General features: G+C 39.6%; 1 protein-coding gene across 1 annotated transcript in view; it reads left to right on the forward strand.

Moving 5' to 3' along the window:
* pappa2 (pappalysin 2) overlaps positions 1–12,930 on the forward strand; it is a 110,019-nt gene extending 97,089 nt beyond the window's left edge. The window contains exons 26-27 of the mRNA XM_084732600.1: positions 5,485–5,583; positions 11,635–12,930. Of these exons, the coding sequence (XP_084588726.1) occupies positions 5,485–5,583; positions 11,635–11,811 (276 nt within the window). The 3' untranslated portion in view covers positions 11,812–12,930. The remainder of the gene's footprint in view (positions 1–5,484; positions 5,584–11,634) is intronic.
* Positions 12,931–14,294: the final 1,364 nt, after the last annotated feature.

The following is a 14,294-nucleotide window of genomic DNA, read 5'->3' on the forward strand; positions in this document are numbered from 1 at the left end:
CATAATAACAGCTCTAGATAAGAAAAAACACTGTGCGGCTCTTTTTATTGATCTCTCAAAAGCGTTCGATATGGTGGATCATACGTTACTCCTAAAAAGACCTCCTAGTCTTGGATTTGATGAATTGGCTCTTAAATGGTTTCAGAGTTACCTCAGTGACAGGCAGCAGTGTGTCTCTATTTGTAATGTTAAATCTGAATTTATCCAAATAGCAAAAGGTGTCCTGCAAAGCTCAATTCTGGGGCCTGTTCTGTTTTCGATTTACATCAATGATATTACCTCAGTTGCCTCTGGGTGTAATATTCATCTTTATGCAGATGACACTGTTTTGTGTTGTCTTGCCAGTGATGCACACTCAGCCATGAAATCCCTCCAACACTGCTTTTCTGATGTCCAAGTTGCACTCCATAATCATAAATTGGTTCTCAATGCTGGCAAAACTAAATTCATGTTGTTCACCAGATCAAAAAATAGTATCCATGACAACCTCATCATTTCTACCAGATATGGTACAAATATTGAAAGGGTCACTGTGTATAACTATCTTGGTTTTTGGTTAGATGATAAATTAACCTTTAAACATCATATTTCTAAGCTGGTGAATTCTTTACGAATTAAAATTGGGTTCTTTTACAGAAATAGACTCTCCTTTCTGCCACATTGTAGGAAGATGCTTGTTGAGGCAACTTTTTTTTATCAGTTTTGGACTATTGTGATATTTTGTACATGCGTGCCTCTGCTGCCACTCTTAAGCCCCTGGACTCTGTTTATCACTCTGCCTTAAGATTTATCACTGGCGATAGCTATAACACCCATCACTGTGATTTGTATTCTAAGGTTGGGTGGCCCTCTCTTGCTGTAAGACATGAAAGACACTGGGTTTTATTTATTTATAAAGCTCTTATTGGTCTTTTACCCTCTTATATCAGTTCCATGCTTTCTTTTAATGTGGGTTCTTATTGGACTCGGTCCAGTGATAGGATTACACTGCAGGTGCAAGTTGTTTTTACCGAACTTGGAAAATCTAGTTTCTCATATTGTGCACCTGCAACATGGAACAACATGCAGAACCATTTAAAGCTTTTATCTTTTTTATCCATAGGACAATTTAAATCCTTAACTGTTAACATTTTACCTCTACGTGTTCCTTTTTTACCTGATTAATGTGTTTTACATTTTAACTATTTTATTCATTTTTGATGCTTTAATTCATTAATTAATTAATTAATTTTTTTTTTTACATTTTTTTTATTGCAGTTGGTTGCCAGTTGGTGGCTGGTTGCCACTCTTACATAAGTTTCTCTTTGGCTTTCTATGTGCTTTTATTTTCTATTTTTTTATTCAGGTACATTGTAAATGAGGTCTCTACCTCAGTGTATTCCCAAGTATAAATAAAGGTTGAATGAATGAATGAATGAATGAACTTTCTATACTGCTCACATACACACCAAAGCACATTCATGCTTTAACCTAGTTCTCAGTACGTTCTTCTGTGCATGTATAATTAGCCAATGATTGACCAAGTACTGTGGTTTATATCCCATAATGCCTAACAAACTACGGCAAAATATATTTTACAACCCCCAGATCCAAACTAAAACCACCATCAATACATACACCTCCCTTGAACTCCATGAACTGTCTTTCCTATCAAAAGGAAAAACGCTTTGAGTCACATGGAGAAGAGAAAAGGGCAAACCTCACACTCCCCCAACTGTTTTCAGAGAGCTCTGGGCAGGCTGTCTGCAAGGCTGCTATTAAAAGAATGATACGGATACTTGGTAGGAAGTAAAAAAAATAAATATATTGCTGCTTGACAGAAGTGTTCAGTAGAATTCATATCTGTGTTTTATAACGTTCTGATGAAGAGCTTGGCTGCCGCTGATGACAGCACATGCTCCCCATGAAATAGCCAATGCTAAGAGGTGGAATATTTATCTTAGCGAGGTGTGGGGTTGGCTGCTGCTGCTTTGTGCATCTCTTTTACACTGATTTGAAGGGAGTTACTGTATAATGGTAATACACAAACCAGTTGACCTTTTAATTACTCATGGGGGACCAAGGTGTGCAGCCAACTCTGGCTGCTTTAATACTCTTCTTGGGTTTGTGCATTTCTGTTGAGAGTGAAGTATATGCTGCCTGGAGGGGATGTAAATAATAATTAACCTCAACATGAGCCCTGACCTCAAAATTAACCTCATGTGGGCAAAGTGTGGGGTCTGCTAATTTTAACAGTTTTTAGAAAGGAAAGATATGCATGTGAAATGGTGATCAAACCCACATTAAAGCTCAGTTAAAATGGAAATCTTTAAAAGTCAAGTAAAACTGACAGCAAGCTAAGAAAGTGGGTATTATGCATGACTGCCCTGGACTATAAAGGTAATTCAAAGATTTACATACTAGTAGCGATTTGGTTGAAGCATCTGGTGCAATCACTGCTAAAGTATTTACTCAGAAACAGAACGATTAAATAGATTTATTTATGCCACGGCAGTTTAGTTGGGAAAGGCAAGGGGATTCGTCAAGTAGGGAGCTCTTTGAAGTGAAGAGAAAACTGCAGAAATCTTCTCAGCAGCTGCTCTCTCCCCCTGCGCAGGTTAGGTAGAACCCCAAGTCTTTGAAATGACTCCATCAGCCCATCGCAGAAAGCCAAAAGTATCTTTGGCACTCAGCACTTATTTTCATATTGCTGGCACTTCAGGGAAGCCCTCAAGGTTTAGTCGAAAACATTAAGAAGACTTTTCACCGTAGCGTGTTTGTGATTCTGTGTAACTTAAATTCCGCAAAATTTGCGTGCCACTCTAGAAGCACTTGCACGCTGGCCAGAGCACTGCAAAAAGCAGTTTGAGGAATTGTCATTAATAGGTTTTTCTAAGTAAGGTGAAGCATACCTGAACAGTCATCAGATGACATCTGCCTGTCTACTCAATCCATCGTAAGTTTAAATAAATAAAAGGTCAGCTAAATGAGTTGAAAAGTAAACCTCTTTTACTTAATGACATTGAATGAATCTTTGTATCAGTTTGTCATATTGTCCTCGTCTGCCAAAAGAAACCATTTTCACTCCACGTCTTCACAAAGGCTCCAAAAGTGGAAGCTCTCGGGTCATTTATTAGAACATTCAATATGTTTCAATCAAGTGGAAGCTCTCGGGTCATTTATTAGAACATTCAATATGTTTCAATCACCTGTGCCATAATGTAGCTCAGACTTCAAACAAATGACATGGCATCATCCAAATCACTACCACAGCAAACACCAGGTACAAAGTCATAATTCATAAGCACCACAGGCAGCCACATTCACCCTGTACCCTCTCTAGCTTTCAAGGTGAATGACTGTGAATACATCATGGCGTTTATCAGCCTGGGCCAGTCTGTCTGTGGTGTTAGGCCAACACCTCAAGAAGCCTCAGTAGTGCAGTCCATTATCCTGTTCACTCCCTCCGTGTCCAATCTCAACAACATTCAAACAAGTCATGTTAATGTTTTACAAAGCTTATATCGTGGATAAATGGCTGATTTATGCAGAGGATTATGCTAAGCCAATTTGAGCATTTAACAATTTAAGGCTTATTGTAGAATCCTATTTCCTGCATGTACTATTTTTATTTTGTTTTTTCAACAGTGCAAGAGACACAATGCAATGATACAATACAATGCAATCATGGCACACTTAGTACATCCACAACATTAGCATCTGATGCTTTGTGTTGGCTAAACTGTGTGCTTAAGTGGGGCATTAATTTAGGTAATGCAAAAAGCACCAATTCATGCCACTGTTTGCTGCGGAACAAATATTAGAAATGCATTTAATATCAAAGCCATTATCTTGAGATCACAAGTTAATTATTTTGTTATCTCAAGATAAAACAGGTTGTTTTCTCCTGATAATGAGTCAGATTTTCTTGAGAAAACAAGTCAGATTTCTTGAGATCACGGTATAAATATAGCTTGAAAATAAGCTCATTTGAGTTTTATCATTGCAGTAGACAATCTTGTTTAATAGTAGCCACACATGAGAGGATGACCAACTATAATGGCAGAGGTAATGACAATATGAAGGCCGTCTGGTTTGCTGTGCGGCTTGAAAGCCCATCCCACTATTCATCGTGACCCCCACTGCATCTCCACATTGCTCACAGACACCTGTTGACAAAGGCTGCATACTTCATCAACAAATTTATGGCAGAGCTAATTTACTGGGATGTCATGTGTACTCACATGAAAATGGATCAGACTGATGTTTTGATCCGTAATGGGTTGTCTGCTCTTTTGTCTGACAGTTTCAGCTTAAATCAGTTGCTACAGTCGTGAAGACGCCATCTATGCTTGCTGGCATGGCACAACTGATCTCTGATGGACATTGCAAGTGATAGGAGGAAAAACCATTTGTTTTCTTGTGATAACACATTAATTATCTTGAGATAACGTAACCTGTTTTCTCAGTAACTAAACAATTAACTCATGATTTTGAGAAAATGGCATTAAAAAAAATTGCAAGAAATGTCAGCAGCTAAAATTAAATTTGTGTTTGTAGGAGGACATCTTTAACTGCCATTGCATTTTTCTTATGCTTTGCTTCAACAGTTGGCGTGACCATGTTTAGAGCAGCTTAACTGGCACATTGTGGTGAACACCACTCACATTCTGCTTTGGGATGTTTTGGCGTATCCCACATAAAATCACATTACATCTGAATTCTCCACTAAATACATCACACAGGCCTGGTGGTACTCTGAATAAAAAACCTGCCTCTAGCAGTGGACAGTAGAGTTTGGTGGATTGGCTCTCTAGGATCAACACTTACATTTTCACAAGCTACTCATTTGTCATATATTCCTTTAAAAAATAAAACAATACACACATATTTGATTATAGTGTTTCTGTAAAATTCTAGACTCTTATGCTTATTAGCACAAATTTTTTTCTTTAATTGTACTCATATTTGCTTTTGTAGTAAATTTGTTATTAATGGCCTGTCATGTGATTTTCTCTTTTTTTTCCTCCTAAAAATGAACATTATTTTCAAAGATCACATACCCTTTTAAGAAATGACCAGGATCAGCATCACTGTTTGTAAAATAACAAAAACTATCAGTATCACATGAATTTAAAAAGTCTGGTATCGCCCATCCCTACTGGACAGAAGTTGTTGTTATTCATTGGCTGCCCTGTTGCGTAAACTTTGTCAGAGTAGCCAACAAGCACGCAACCGACTCTCTGCTATGACTCAAGGTACACACTAGTTTGGACTTGGATTGTCCTGCACAACTGTTTGTTTTCATTTGTCTCGTGGACATTTGTTCCAAACATTGTAATTGTATGACAATGTCTGCCACTTACTGAAAATCTGTTTTCTGGGAAGATACTGAGTCACTTTTGTTTTTTCTTTTGGCCTTCTCTGGCCTCCATGCTGTGTGTGGTAAAATTATCATTTTGGGGAAAACATTAACACTGTTTCTTGTTTATAACTCGTGTCTAGCCTTTTGGAGGCGATGGCTGGTGTGACACCATCAACAACCGGGCCTACTGCCAGTATGACGGAGGAGACTGCTGCCCGTCCACGCTCTCCACCAGAAAGGTACACAAACAGACATTTCCAGTGTTACACCTCCTGTCTGACATATTTACATAGGAAGAGAAGCACTGATTTTCATCACTTTTATACCATCTGGTTTTGTTTTAATAATACAAATATTTTAACAGATATAACACACACACACACACAATTTCTGTCCACGTTGTTTCAAAGGTGGCAAAATGTTGTTTCGGCTCGCTCCAGGCTCACATCTTGCAATCAAGATGGAGCTTAGAAGCTGAAGCTGGATTCAAAGCCAGATTCTTCCTGTTTACAGTAGTAGAAATCCGTCTCTTTTGGCATGAGCGCTGCGCCGCTACGCAGGAGACTTCTGCTAAGCAAACAAACACAGATCCCTGCTACTTTCCCCTCTCTCCCGTTTACGACTGTGCCTATTTAGTCTCCCTCATCTGTACTTACAACAACAGAGGAGGCTTGTACCCTCCAGCTTTTCCACTCAAATGGTAAATAAGCAGGTTTTCACCACCCCATGCTGCTATACGCTTTCTCACCTCTCTGATTCTGCACTGCAGAGGGAACTAGTCAGGGTTTAGGACATCGCATAGTATGGACATAATATACCTGATGAGATTTTATTCTCTTTCAGCTGGCAAGAATGAAAAGCCCACTGAATTATTTTGGTGATGATCCCCTAAAAAACGCTTGATTCAAAGCATCTTTAGTGTAGATGAATGTGAAGATGTATGTCAGCTCCACAGTGTGATGTATATCCAAAATGGAATTGCAATTTCAAAGGAAAATGCATGTTTTCCCCCTGGCCTGTAGTGCCATTTCTCCATCTAGATTTTTTAGGTGTGAGCTGCAGATTTTTGGAAATATCGGCCGTAGAGATGTCTGCCTTCTCTCTGACATAATGGGATTAAATGACACTTGGATTGTGGTGCTCAAAGTGCCAAAAAAATGCATTTGAAAAATTTCAAACCAATGTCTTTTTCCAAAAATTATGACCTGGTTACTTAAGATAATCCACAGACCTTGTTGTGAGCAGTTTCATGTAGGAACTACTTAGTAGTTCTGGCATGAAACTGCTCACAACAAGGTCTGTGGAATATTTTGCGTAACCGGGTCATAATTTTTGGAAAGAGATACTGGTTCCAAATTTTTCAAAAACATTGTAATTGTGCCTTGAACAGCACAAGCCGAGTGTCATCTAGTTCCATGTTATTGGGGAGAAGACAGACATCTCTATGGCCAAAATCTCCAATAAGAAAAAAAAAAAAAAAAAAAAAAAAAAAACAGCTAGAGAAATAAAACTACAGTCCAGGAGAAAAATATGCAATTTTGATTTTGGGGTGAACTGTCCCTTTAAATAAAAAAAAAAAACCCACAAGCAGAACTAATCAGTTTGACGAATATGCTGGATATCTTTGTGTTTATCCATCCTAACTTACTCTCCCTGGTGATAGCTTGTTCGTGCTTGCTACAAGATGCAAATGCATCACATTACACTAATTGGCCTAAATGATTGCTGTATATATTGGGTGGCTAAGAGGAATGGTATGAATAATAATGAGTAGCCAGTGGTGGAAACCAGGCCACTCATTCCCTCTACTGCTTCTGCATAAACACATCTTTTTTTTCCTATTTTTCTGTGCTTTCATGAGAACCTCTCTTCCATGTGGGATGTTTGGGAAGTAGCTCACCCTCCCTCCCACCCATCTCCTCACTATACCCTATTTGGCTACTGTACAGCCACACATTCATGACACTCATTCAGGAGGCCCTGCCTATTAATTCCTATGGCCTACGTTTGGCCGAGCCTCGGCTGTCTCCTTCATGTCCGCAGCACGCCATGACTCACCGGCAGCTCCTTCCTAAACGGACAAGGAGTTCAGCGAGTCTGTAGCTGCCATCATAATAAATGAGCTGCCAGACTGCCACTAACTGCTCTTTTACAGGGGAAGGGGGAGGCGGAGGGTACGAGGGTGGGAGCGGTGAGGTGTCTGATGGTCTGCGGTTTGCTCGGCCACTGTAAAACAGCAGCTCAGCGAGCGGGGGTCGCTCCGAGGAAGTGAACTAAACCGCCGTGAGAGTCAGCATCCTGACTGCCACCGCGGCTCCAGCGGAGCGATGGAGTGGGGCGGGGTGGGGTAATGAAGAGCACTGGATGGTGGATTTGTTTACAGAACTCTCTGTTTCTATGCGGCTCCACTAGTGCAGGTGTAGGAAATTACAGGTTTTTAACACAGCATGACCCGCATCACATATTCTCTCTGCTGCCACACACAAGAAATAACTGCAGAGTTGGAATATTTCAGTCTATATTTCAGGACAGTGTCAACCAGGGCCACTCTTGGACTTTTGGGTGCCCTAAGCGTAATTGCTTTGTGGTGCCCCACCACCAGTCATAAATGTGTAATAAGCATTATGCTTCTGTTTACACCCATTCAAATTTTGAAAGTTTAGAGTGTATAGGGGCTTAAAACATACCAGTGGAAGTGTATGATGACCATGCCCATGCTCTAGTGTGTAAACAGCTGCAGCAGTTTTTAGTAGGGATGTACATTAAATATAGGGGCCAATTAATTATCAGTCAATAGTGGCCTGTCACAGGTATATTGGTCTAGATTGATATCTGCGTATATTAGCAAATAAATATCGGCTATACTAAGATCTGATTCGACAGATTATGTAAGCAAAATGCTCTATACAAGCCAATGTTTGTGATGTTTTTTGATTAACTTAACTAGAAAAAAATAAATTAACATTTGGAGAACTGCTCTTTGTGTTTGTTGTCTTGTCAGTAATGGCAGTTACATATATGTTCAGTCAGAGCGGTGGAATATTAAATCAACCATTTTTGCTCACTGCATCTGAGCCTTTTGTAGGTGTGCATAAACTAAACATTATATTTTTATTATTATATAATTATCAGTTATAATATTTGCTGAAAAGAAATCAATATCATGCATGCTTAGTTTTTGGGTGAGTGTTTGGCCATTTATTTCACAGATATGGTGCACAATTTAGACATTATTGACCGCTTAAAAATTGAAAAAAAAAATTGAATGAAGAGCATTTATATTCTGGATATTGCTCAGAAACCCTCTTATTACTTGGGAAAACCATACATCCTAGATCATTTAATACAGTGAGGCCAAACGGTCTCACTACAATGAAATGGCAACTATGGAGATTAACATGATCACATATGAATAGAATTGGGCTCATTAAACTTACAAGGGTCCAAGCGTTCCAGTCATGCCCATTTTTTGATATTCCAATGCTGTTTAGAGACTCTGCTAGGCATAAATATCTTTATTAATACAGGAGGAAGATGTGGCTATTTTGGCACTACAGCTGTTTTGGTGATGGAAATTTCCCCCACAGTTATTTAGACTGGCTCATAAGCACAATATATGGCATTAGCACATTATTTCACGTATGATACACTAAATGAAGTAATTTTACAATTACAAGTCCATTTAGCAGACGCTATCATCCAAAGTACATCTGAGAGCTGATGCAACACAAGCAAGGATTTAGTCAGGAAAGAACAACATGAATAAGTGCCATAAAGAAGTCTGATAGGACGTAGGTGATGACAGGAAGTGCAAAAGGCCTAGAGTGCAGAAGATACACTGGATTATGTGTCGCTAAGTGTAATGTTACCTGTGGATCCCACCTCACTGCCCAGCGGGCAGCTTTATGGTCTGAGCAAGCTAGCTGCTGAGTGCCAGTCATAGTTACACAGCATTGCACTTTGACCAACACAAACACACACACAAATCACACCGGTGATGGTGATCCCACGACGCGAACCAGCTAGTTTCAAAGCGAGTTAATGTGAGAGTTAATGTTCACATAGTTTCTCTGACTGTTGCTCAATATTACAACATTAGTCCAATATTGCCCCAGCCAGTGGGAGGAGCCACAATAGCTATACAACATGCTAACACTGAGTTCAACAGATGAACCTACAAACTAAACACTTAAACAACATAAAACAGCAAAACTGACAGCTTCCAAGTCTAAAGTCAGGTCACAAACAGCTGATATCAATCCAGATTTGAGCTCAAACCATTACTGCCCCTCATGTTGCTTTTTGAATATTTTGAAACACTGATTCATTCACACACTGAAATGTAAAAACAAGAAGGGCCCAGACAGTTAAGTAGACGCGGCCCTGTTTTCAATACTTATCAGCCACAAACACACGGATGACGATGGGATGAGTTAGATTTTTAACTTATTATAACCTGTCCTCATCCCAGATTCTTCCAGTGTCTGGCAGGATAAGCCACCTGCATCTGAAAATATTTGAATCAATATTAATATCTATTTGTGTGTGGATCAGTCGTAACAGGGCCAGATGCCTCCTTTTTATGGAGTTCATGCAGTATTGGTTTTATTTACGGGGCAGTTGCAGCGATGACAAGGGAGGAGGGATACACGAGAGATGATTCAGGTGGGATTCAGTCATTGGCCAACAGGGAAAAGCTCCAGAAGAAAAGATCCGAGCTGCCACACCATCTATGGAAACACGCAATCTCCCTTTGATTTGTTAACTGGAGTCTGTGTTGTAGTCCAACAAAGGGCCAAAGCAGTAAAAAGCAGCAATGAGTGAACAGAAGGAATACAGAGAGGACATGATTTTATTTTAAAAAGTGCGACATTTAGTTTTGATTGCGTGCGAGGTCGAATTCATCACTTTGAAGCCTTCCCTTGTCACATGAATTCTGTTCATGAATATGTTGCAGTAAACAGCGGGGAGCCAACTAATCCAAACACTCTGAAACAGCCAAAAGACTTGGCTTTTGTTTCTGTGGATGAGGCAAAAACAAGCCCTTTCTCTCCTTCCAGAGGTTGTTATAAGGCATCAAAGGTGGAGCACTGCTTGGCTCGGCCCGTGCCTGCATCAATGAATCAAGATGAAGCTGTTAAGGAAACATTTAATGGCCGCGCCAATTCGTCTTAAATGGGACTGCTGGCATTTTTAAGCGAAGCTGGGCCTTCTGCAGCTTGTTGAGAGCCCTCAGTGAAACTATTACCCCACCATCAACCCCGTCTCCCTCCAAAACTGTGAGCAATCAGCAGCGAAGGCCGACAAGCCGCTACCGCCCACTCTCCTCCTCGCCTTCCTTGCCGTCATCCTTATTTTCTTTCTCTGCCTCCCACTCTCCCTTTCTCCCTCTCCCTTTCTTTTCTCTCAATCTTCCTCTCACTCCTTCTCTCCAGGAGCGAATGTTTACATTTCTTGCAACAGACTGCTTCGCGGGGCACCAGAGTTTATTTTGCAACCTGTGGTGATGGCTCGCTTCCTAGACAAGAGCTGGCAGCCTCTTGTTGTTGATTCTTAACATGTGTTCATCCGTTTACCTCCACGGCGGTGCGTTCCTCCCTCCTTTTCTCCCCCAACCCCCCCCCCCCCGAAGACCCTCAAGGTTTCTCGCCGTTCAAAGGCCACGTTGAACCATTTGACATCATGCACTTTATCGGCCTCCGGGGGGCCGTCTGAGTCCTCTTTGAAACTGTGAGGAAATACTATAAGTCTACTAAGACCTCGCTCGGGTTACGGAGCGCCACTCACCTTTCAGCACAAATGCAATGTCGAAGTAGGGATAAAAGTGTTCGCTAGCTGCTAGGTCACTTCAAGCAAATTGTATTTTTTATTGTCTGTTTTTGCCATTCAAAGTCGTGCTCTTTGCTACAGTTGAAATATAACAACCCTGTTGGGAAGCCTCAACTAGTGCATTTTTCAGTGACTCTAATTTTACTGAAAGTTCTGATGTAATATTTCCCTTTACCCTGCTGCTTTTCTAGGCTTTTGTTCCACCTACTTACACTGGAATAGGCCATATACATGCACAATTTTATCAGATTCCATCAAAGACAATCTCTGCCTTACACAGGGAACCCAACCGAATGGAATGTGTGTTTTCTCGGTTTAGTCATCCATTAAAAATGACATCTCCACCAGACAGGCCTGAGAAGTCACATCTTGTGTTTTCGTCTGAATCCGGCCACAGATTGAAAGATCTATGGCGGCTTTGGGAAAGCCGAGCGCTGAACGTTGTGCTTGTTTACCGTCAGGTCATTCAGTTTGGGGCGGACTGCAACCAGGACGAGTGCACTTGCCGTGATCCGGACGCCGAGGAGAATAAGAGCAAAGCCAAGCAGTTGCGAGGAGGAGGAGGAGGAGGAGGAGGAGGAGGAGGAGGAGGAGGAGGAGGAGGAGGAGGAGGTGGGGCCGGAGGAGGAATGCAGTAAGATGGAGGGATGAAAGAGGCTGAACTTGTGTTTAACAGAGTCAAACCACAGACTATACGCCACAATAAACAAACAAAAAATATTCAATTTTTTGACATTTGTAATGCGAAGAATATGATTGAAGTCAGACTTTACACAATAGAAGGTCATTTTTATGTTATCATGAATGATCTTACTGTCAAAAGGCATCACATATGAGTCATGTTGGTTTAAAAATGTGATTCCTCTGATTCCTTCCTGCACAAATCCAGCATAACATCCACACATATGGTTTTCTTAGGGTTATCTTCACTGCTGGGTTTGTGTAAAAGCAGAAAATTATATTTTGCCTAACTGAGAAAAACACTGAGGTCTAGTTCAAATGGGGTTAAAAAGCAGTTTATCCACTCTTGTTCAAATCAAGTCATCATAATTGGATCAAATCACTGTTGTAAATGGATTCAAGTACTTTTCTGGACTTGATTAGTTTGGGAAAAAGAAACCAAAAGAACTGGCTGTGCCCAGTACATGCACAGACCTCTGAGTAAGGGCTACTGCTACCAGCTGTGTTAACTGTAGTATACAGTTAGGGGAGAAATATTAGCACTCCATAGAATCATTTCAAAGTACTATATTTAAGTCATACTCAAGCCAAAACACAGACTGGTAGATTTTTCTCTCACTCGTGTTGAACAGCAGTACAGTTTGATGGCTACTCAAAACCAAATGAGAACTGGTCAAATCAAATCTACGTCTGTTTCACTACACAGACACTTTACTGTCCTCATGGCAGACCAAAACAAATACGACAATTAGTTACCGTGCATCACATCCTTCTACAAACACTTCTTTCTGACATGTAGCTTGTTAGGAATGTAAAAGGATACATATCTGTAAAAACTAACATGTATAGACTAATATATTTGGATCACCTAACATATCTAGTAGATCATGTATTAGTCACTCAAGTCATCACTATTTATATCACAAATCAGTAATACAAACATATATTGGTACCATAAAGCATGTGCACAGGGCTTCCCAAAAGTTCCCGGTTATATTTACACACAAAACCTTTCATACACATTATGTCAAATATTTATGATAAATAGTTAAAATTCAAATCTAAATGGGAAAGTACAATGTACAATGTGAACACTGTCATCTCAGAATGCTCTGAAACATTATGGATTTCCACTGAAACAGATGATTTTAAAAGTTGGTAAATCTGTGGATAAATGCAAAAAAAACAAAAACAAAGTAAAAACCTGAAATAAAAAAGAAAACTTTGGGGAAGCCTGGGCACAACCTTTCCTCAACACACACTCCAAACTTCTCTTGTTTGCATGTTTGTATATCAGAATGGTTCTGGTATTCATTAGCCAGAAATGATCCAAATGTTGTATCTATAAAAGTGTAATCATGTTCTTTGTGATATTTTACAGTACTTTATACTCTATATGAAATAAATAGCAACTTTATATCGACCCTTACAACGTCTCTCTCCATTTGATTTATGTTCATACACAGTGGAAGTGTCTTTTATGGTTTTTTTTTATGCATGTAGAAATGATATAATAAACTGTTACACTTTCTTCTATTCTACCTTTTTATGGTCAAGTGTTTTCAGATTTCATCACAGGCTTAATTGCAAAAGAATTTTAAAACATTCTAATCACAATTTTTCATGCAGATATTTGTATGTCATGAACTTTACAGTGCAGATTTAGCTTTGAATTGACAGACTGTTATGACATTACTGTGCCACGGATTGCTGAATTGCAAAAAACAAGTTAATATGGATATTCTGAATTGACTGCAGAAACAATTTGCTGGCAGTTAAAGGACCAGTGTGCACAATTTAGTGGCATCTGATAAAGTTGCACATTGCAACCAACTCACCCTCCCTTTTCAAGCATGTAGGACATAGACATAGATCTAAATGGCTCATTCTAAGGTAACAAAAACACAGTTTTATTTTTAGGTGATGATACATTAATTAAAACATACTCATGATTATTATATTCAATTTCTGAGCAAATGAGAGCAAATAAAAAACGTTTCTCAGCTCTCAGTCTGGCTTCATATGCAAAATGTCACGGCCTTTATTCCGAGCAAACTTTTATCTTTTAACTCACAGTTTGAGCCAAATGGTTACCTACAGTAATAATGTCTGCCTGTGACTGGTGTCAGAGGTCTGATACCTGTGACTCTGAAATGTTTTCACCACGGACGTTATCCTTTGCCATATATCAAGATATTAGATTTGGCTGTGTAATAGACTGTTTTCTACCTGTTTCTTCTTTTCAAATTAAGAGTTACCACATTTTTCTGAATTTCATATACCAGAGCAATATTTCAACACAGTCTAAAGGCAGACAGGCAAATTATTGTATTGTCCACCTCATTCTATCAAGTTAGCAATAATAAATATGTGGTTTAATGGCTGGTTACACTTAAAATAGCAACAGTACTATTTGATTAGGTTTAGGCATGAAGACTTC

Source organism: Lutjanus erythropterus, chromosome 12 (genome assembly GCF_056507025.1).
Source record: "Lutjanus erythropterus isolate fLutEry1 chromosome 12, fLutEry1.hap2, whole genome shotgun sequence".
Taxonomy (NCBI): domain Eukaryota; kingdom Metazoa; phylum Chordata; class Actinopteri; order Lutjaniformes; family Lutjanidae; genus Lutjanus; species Lutjanus erythropterus.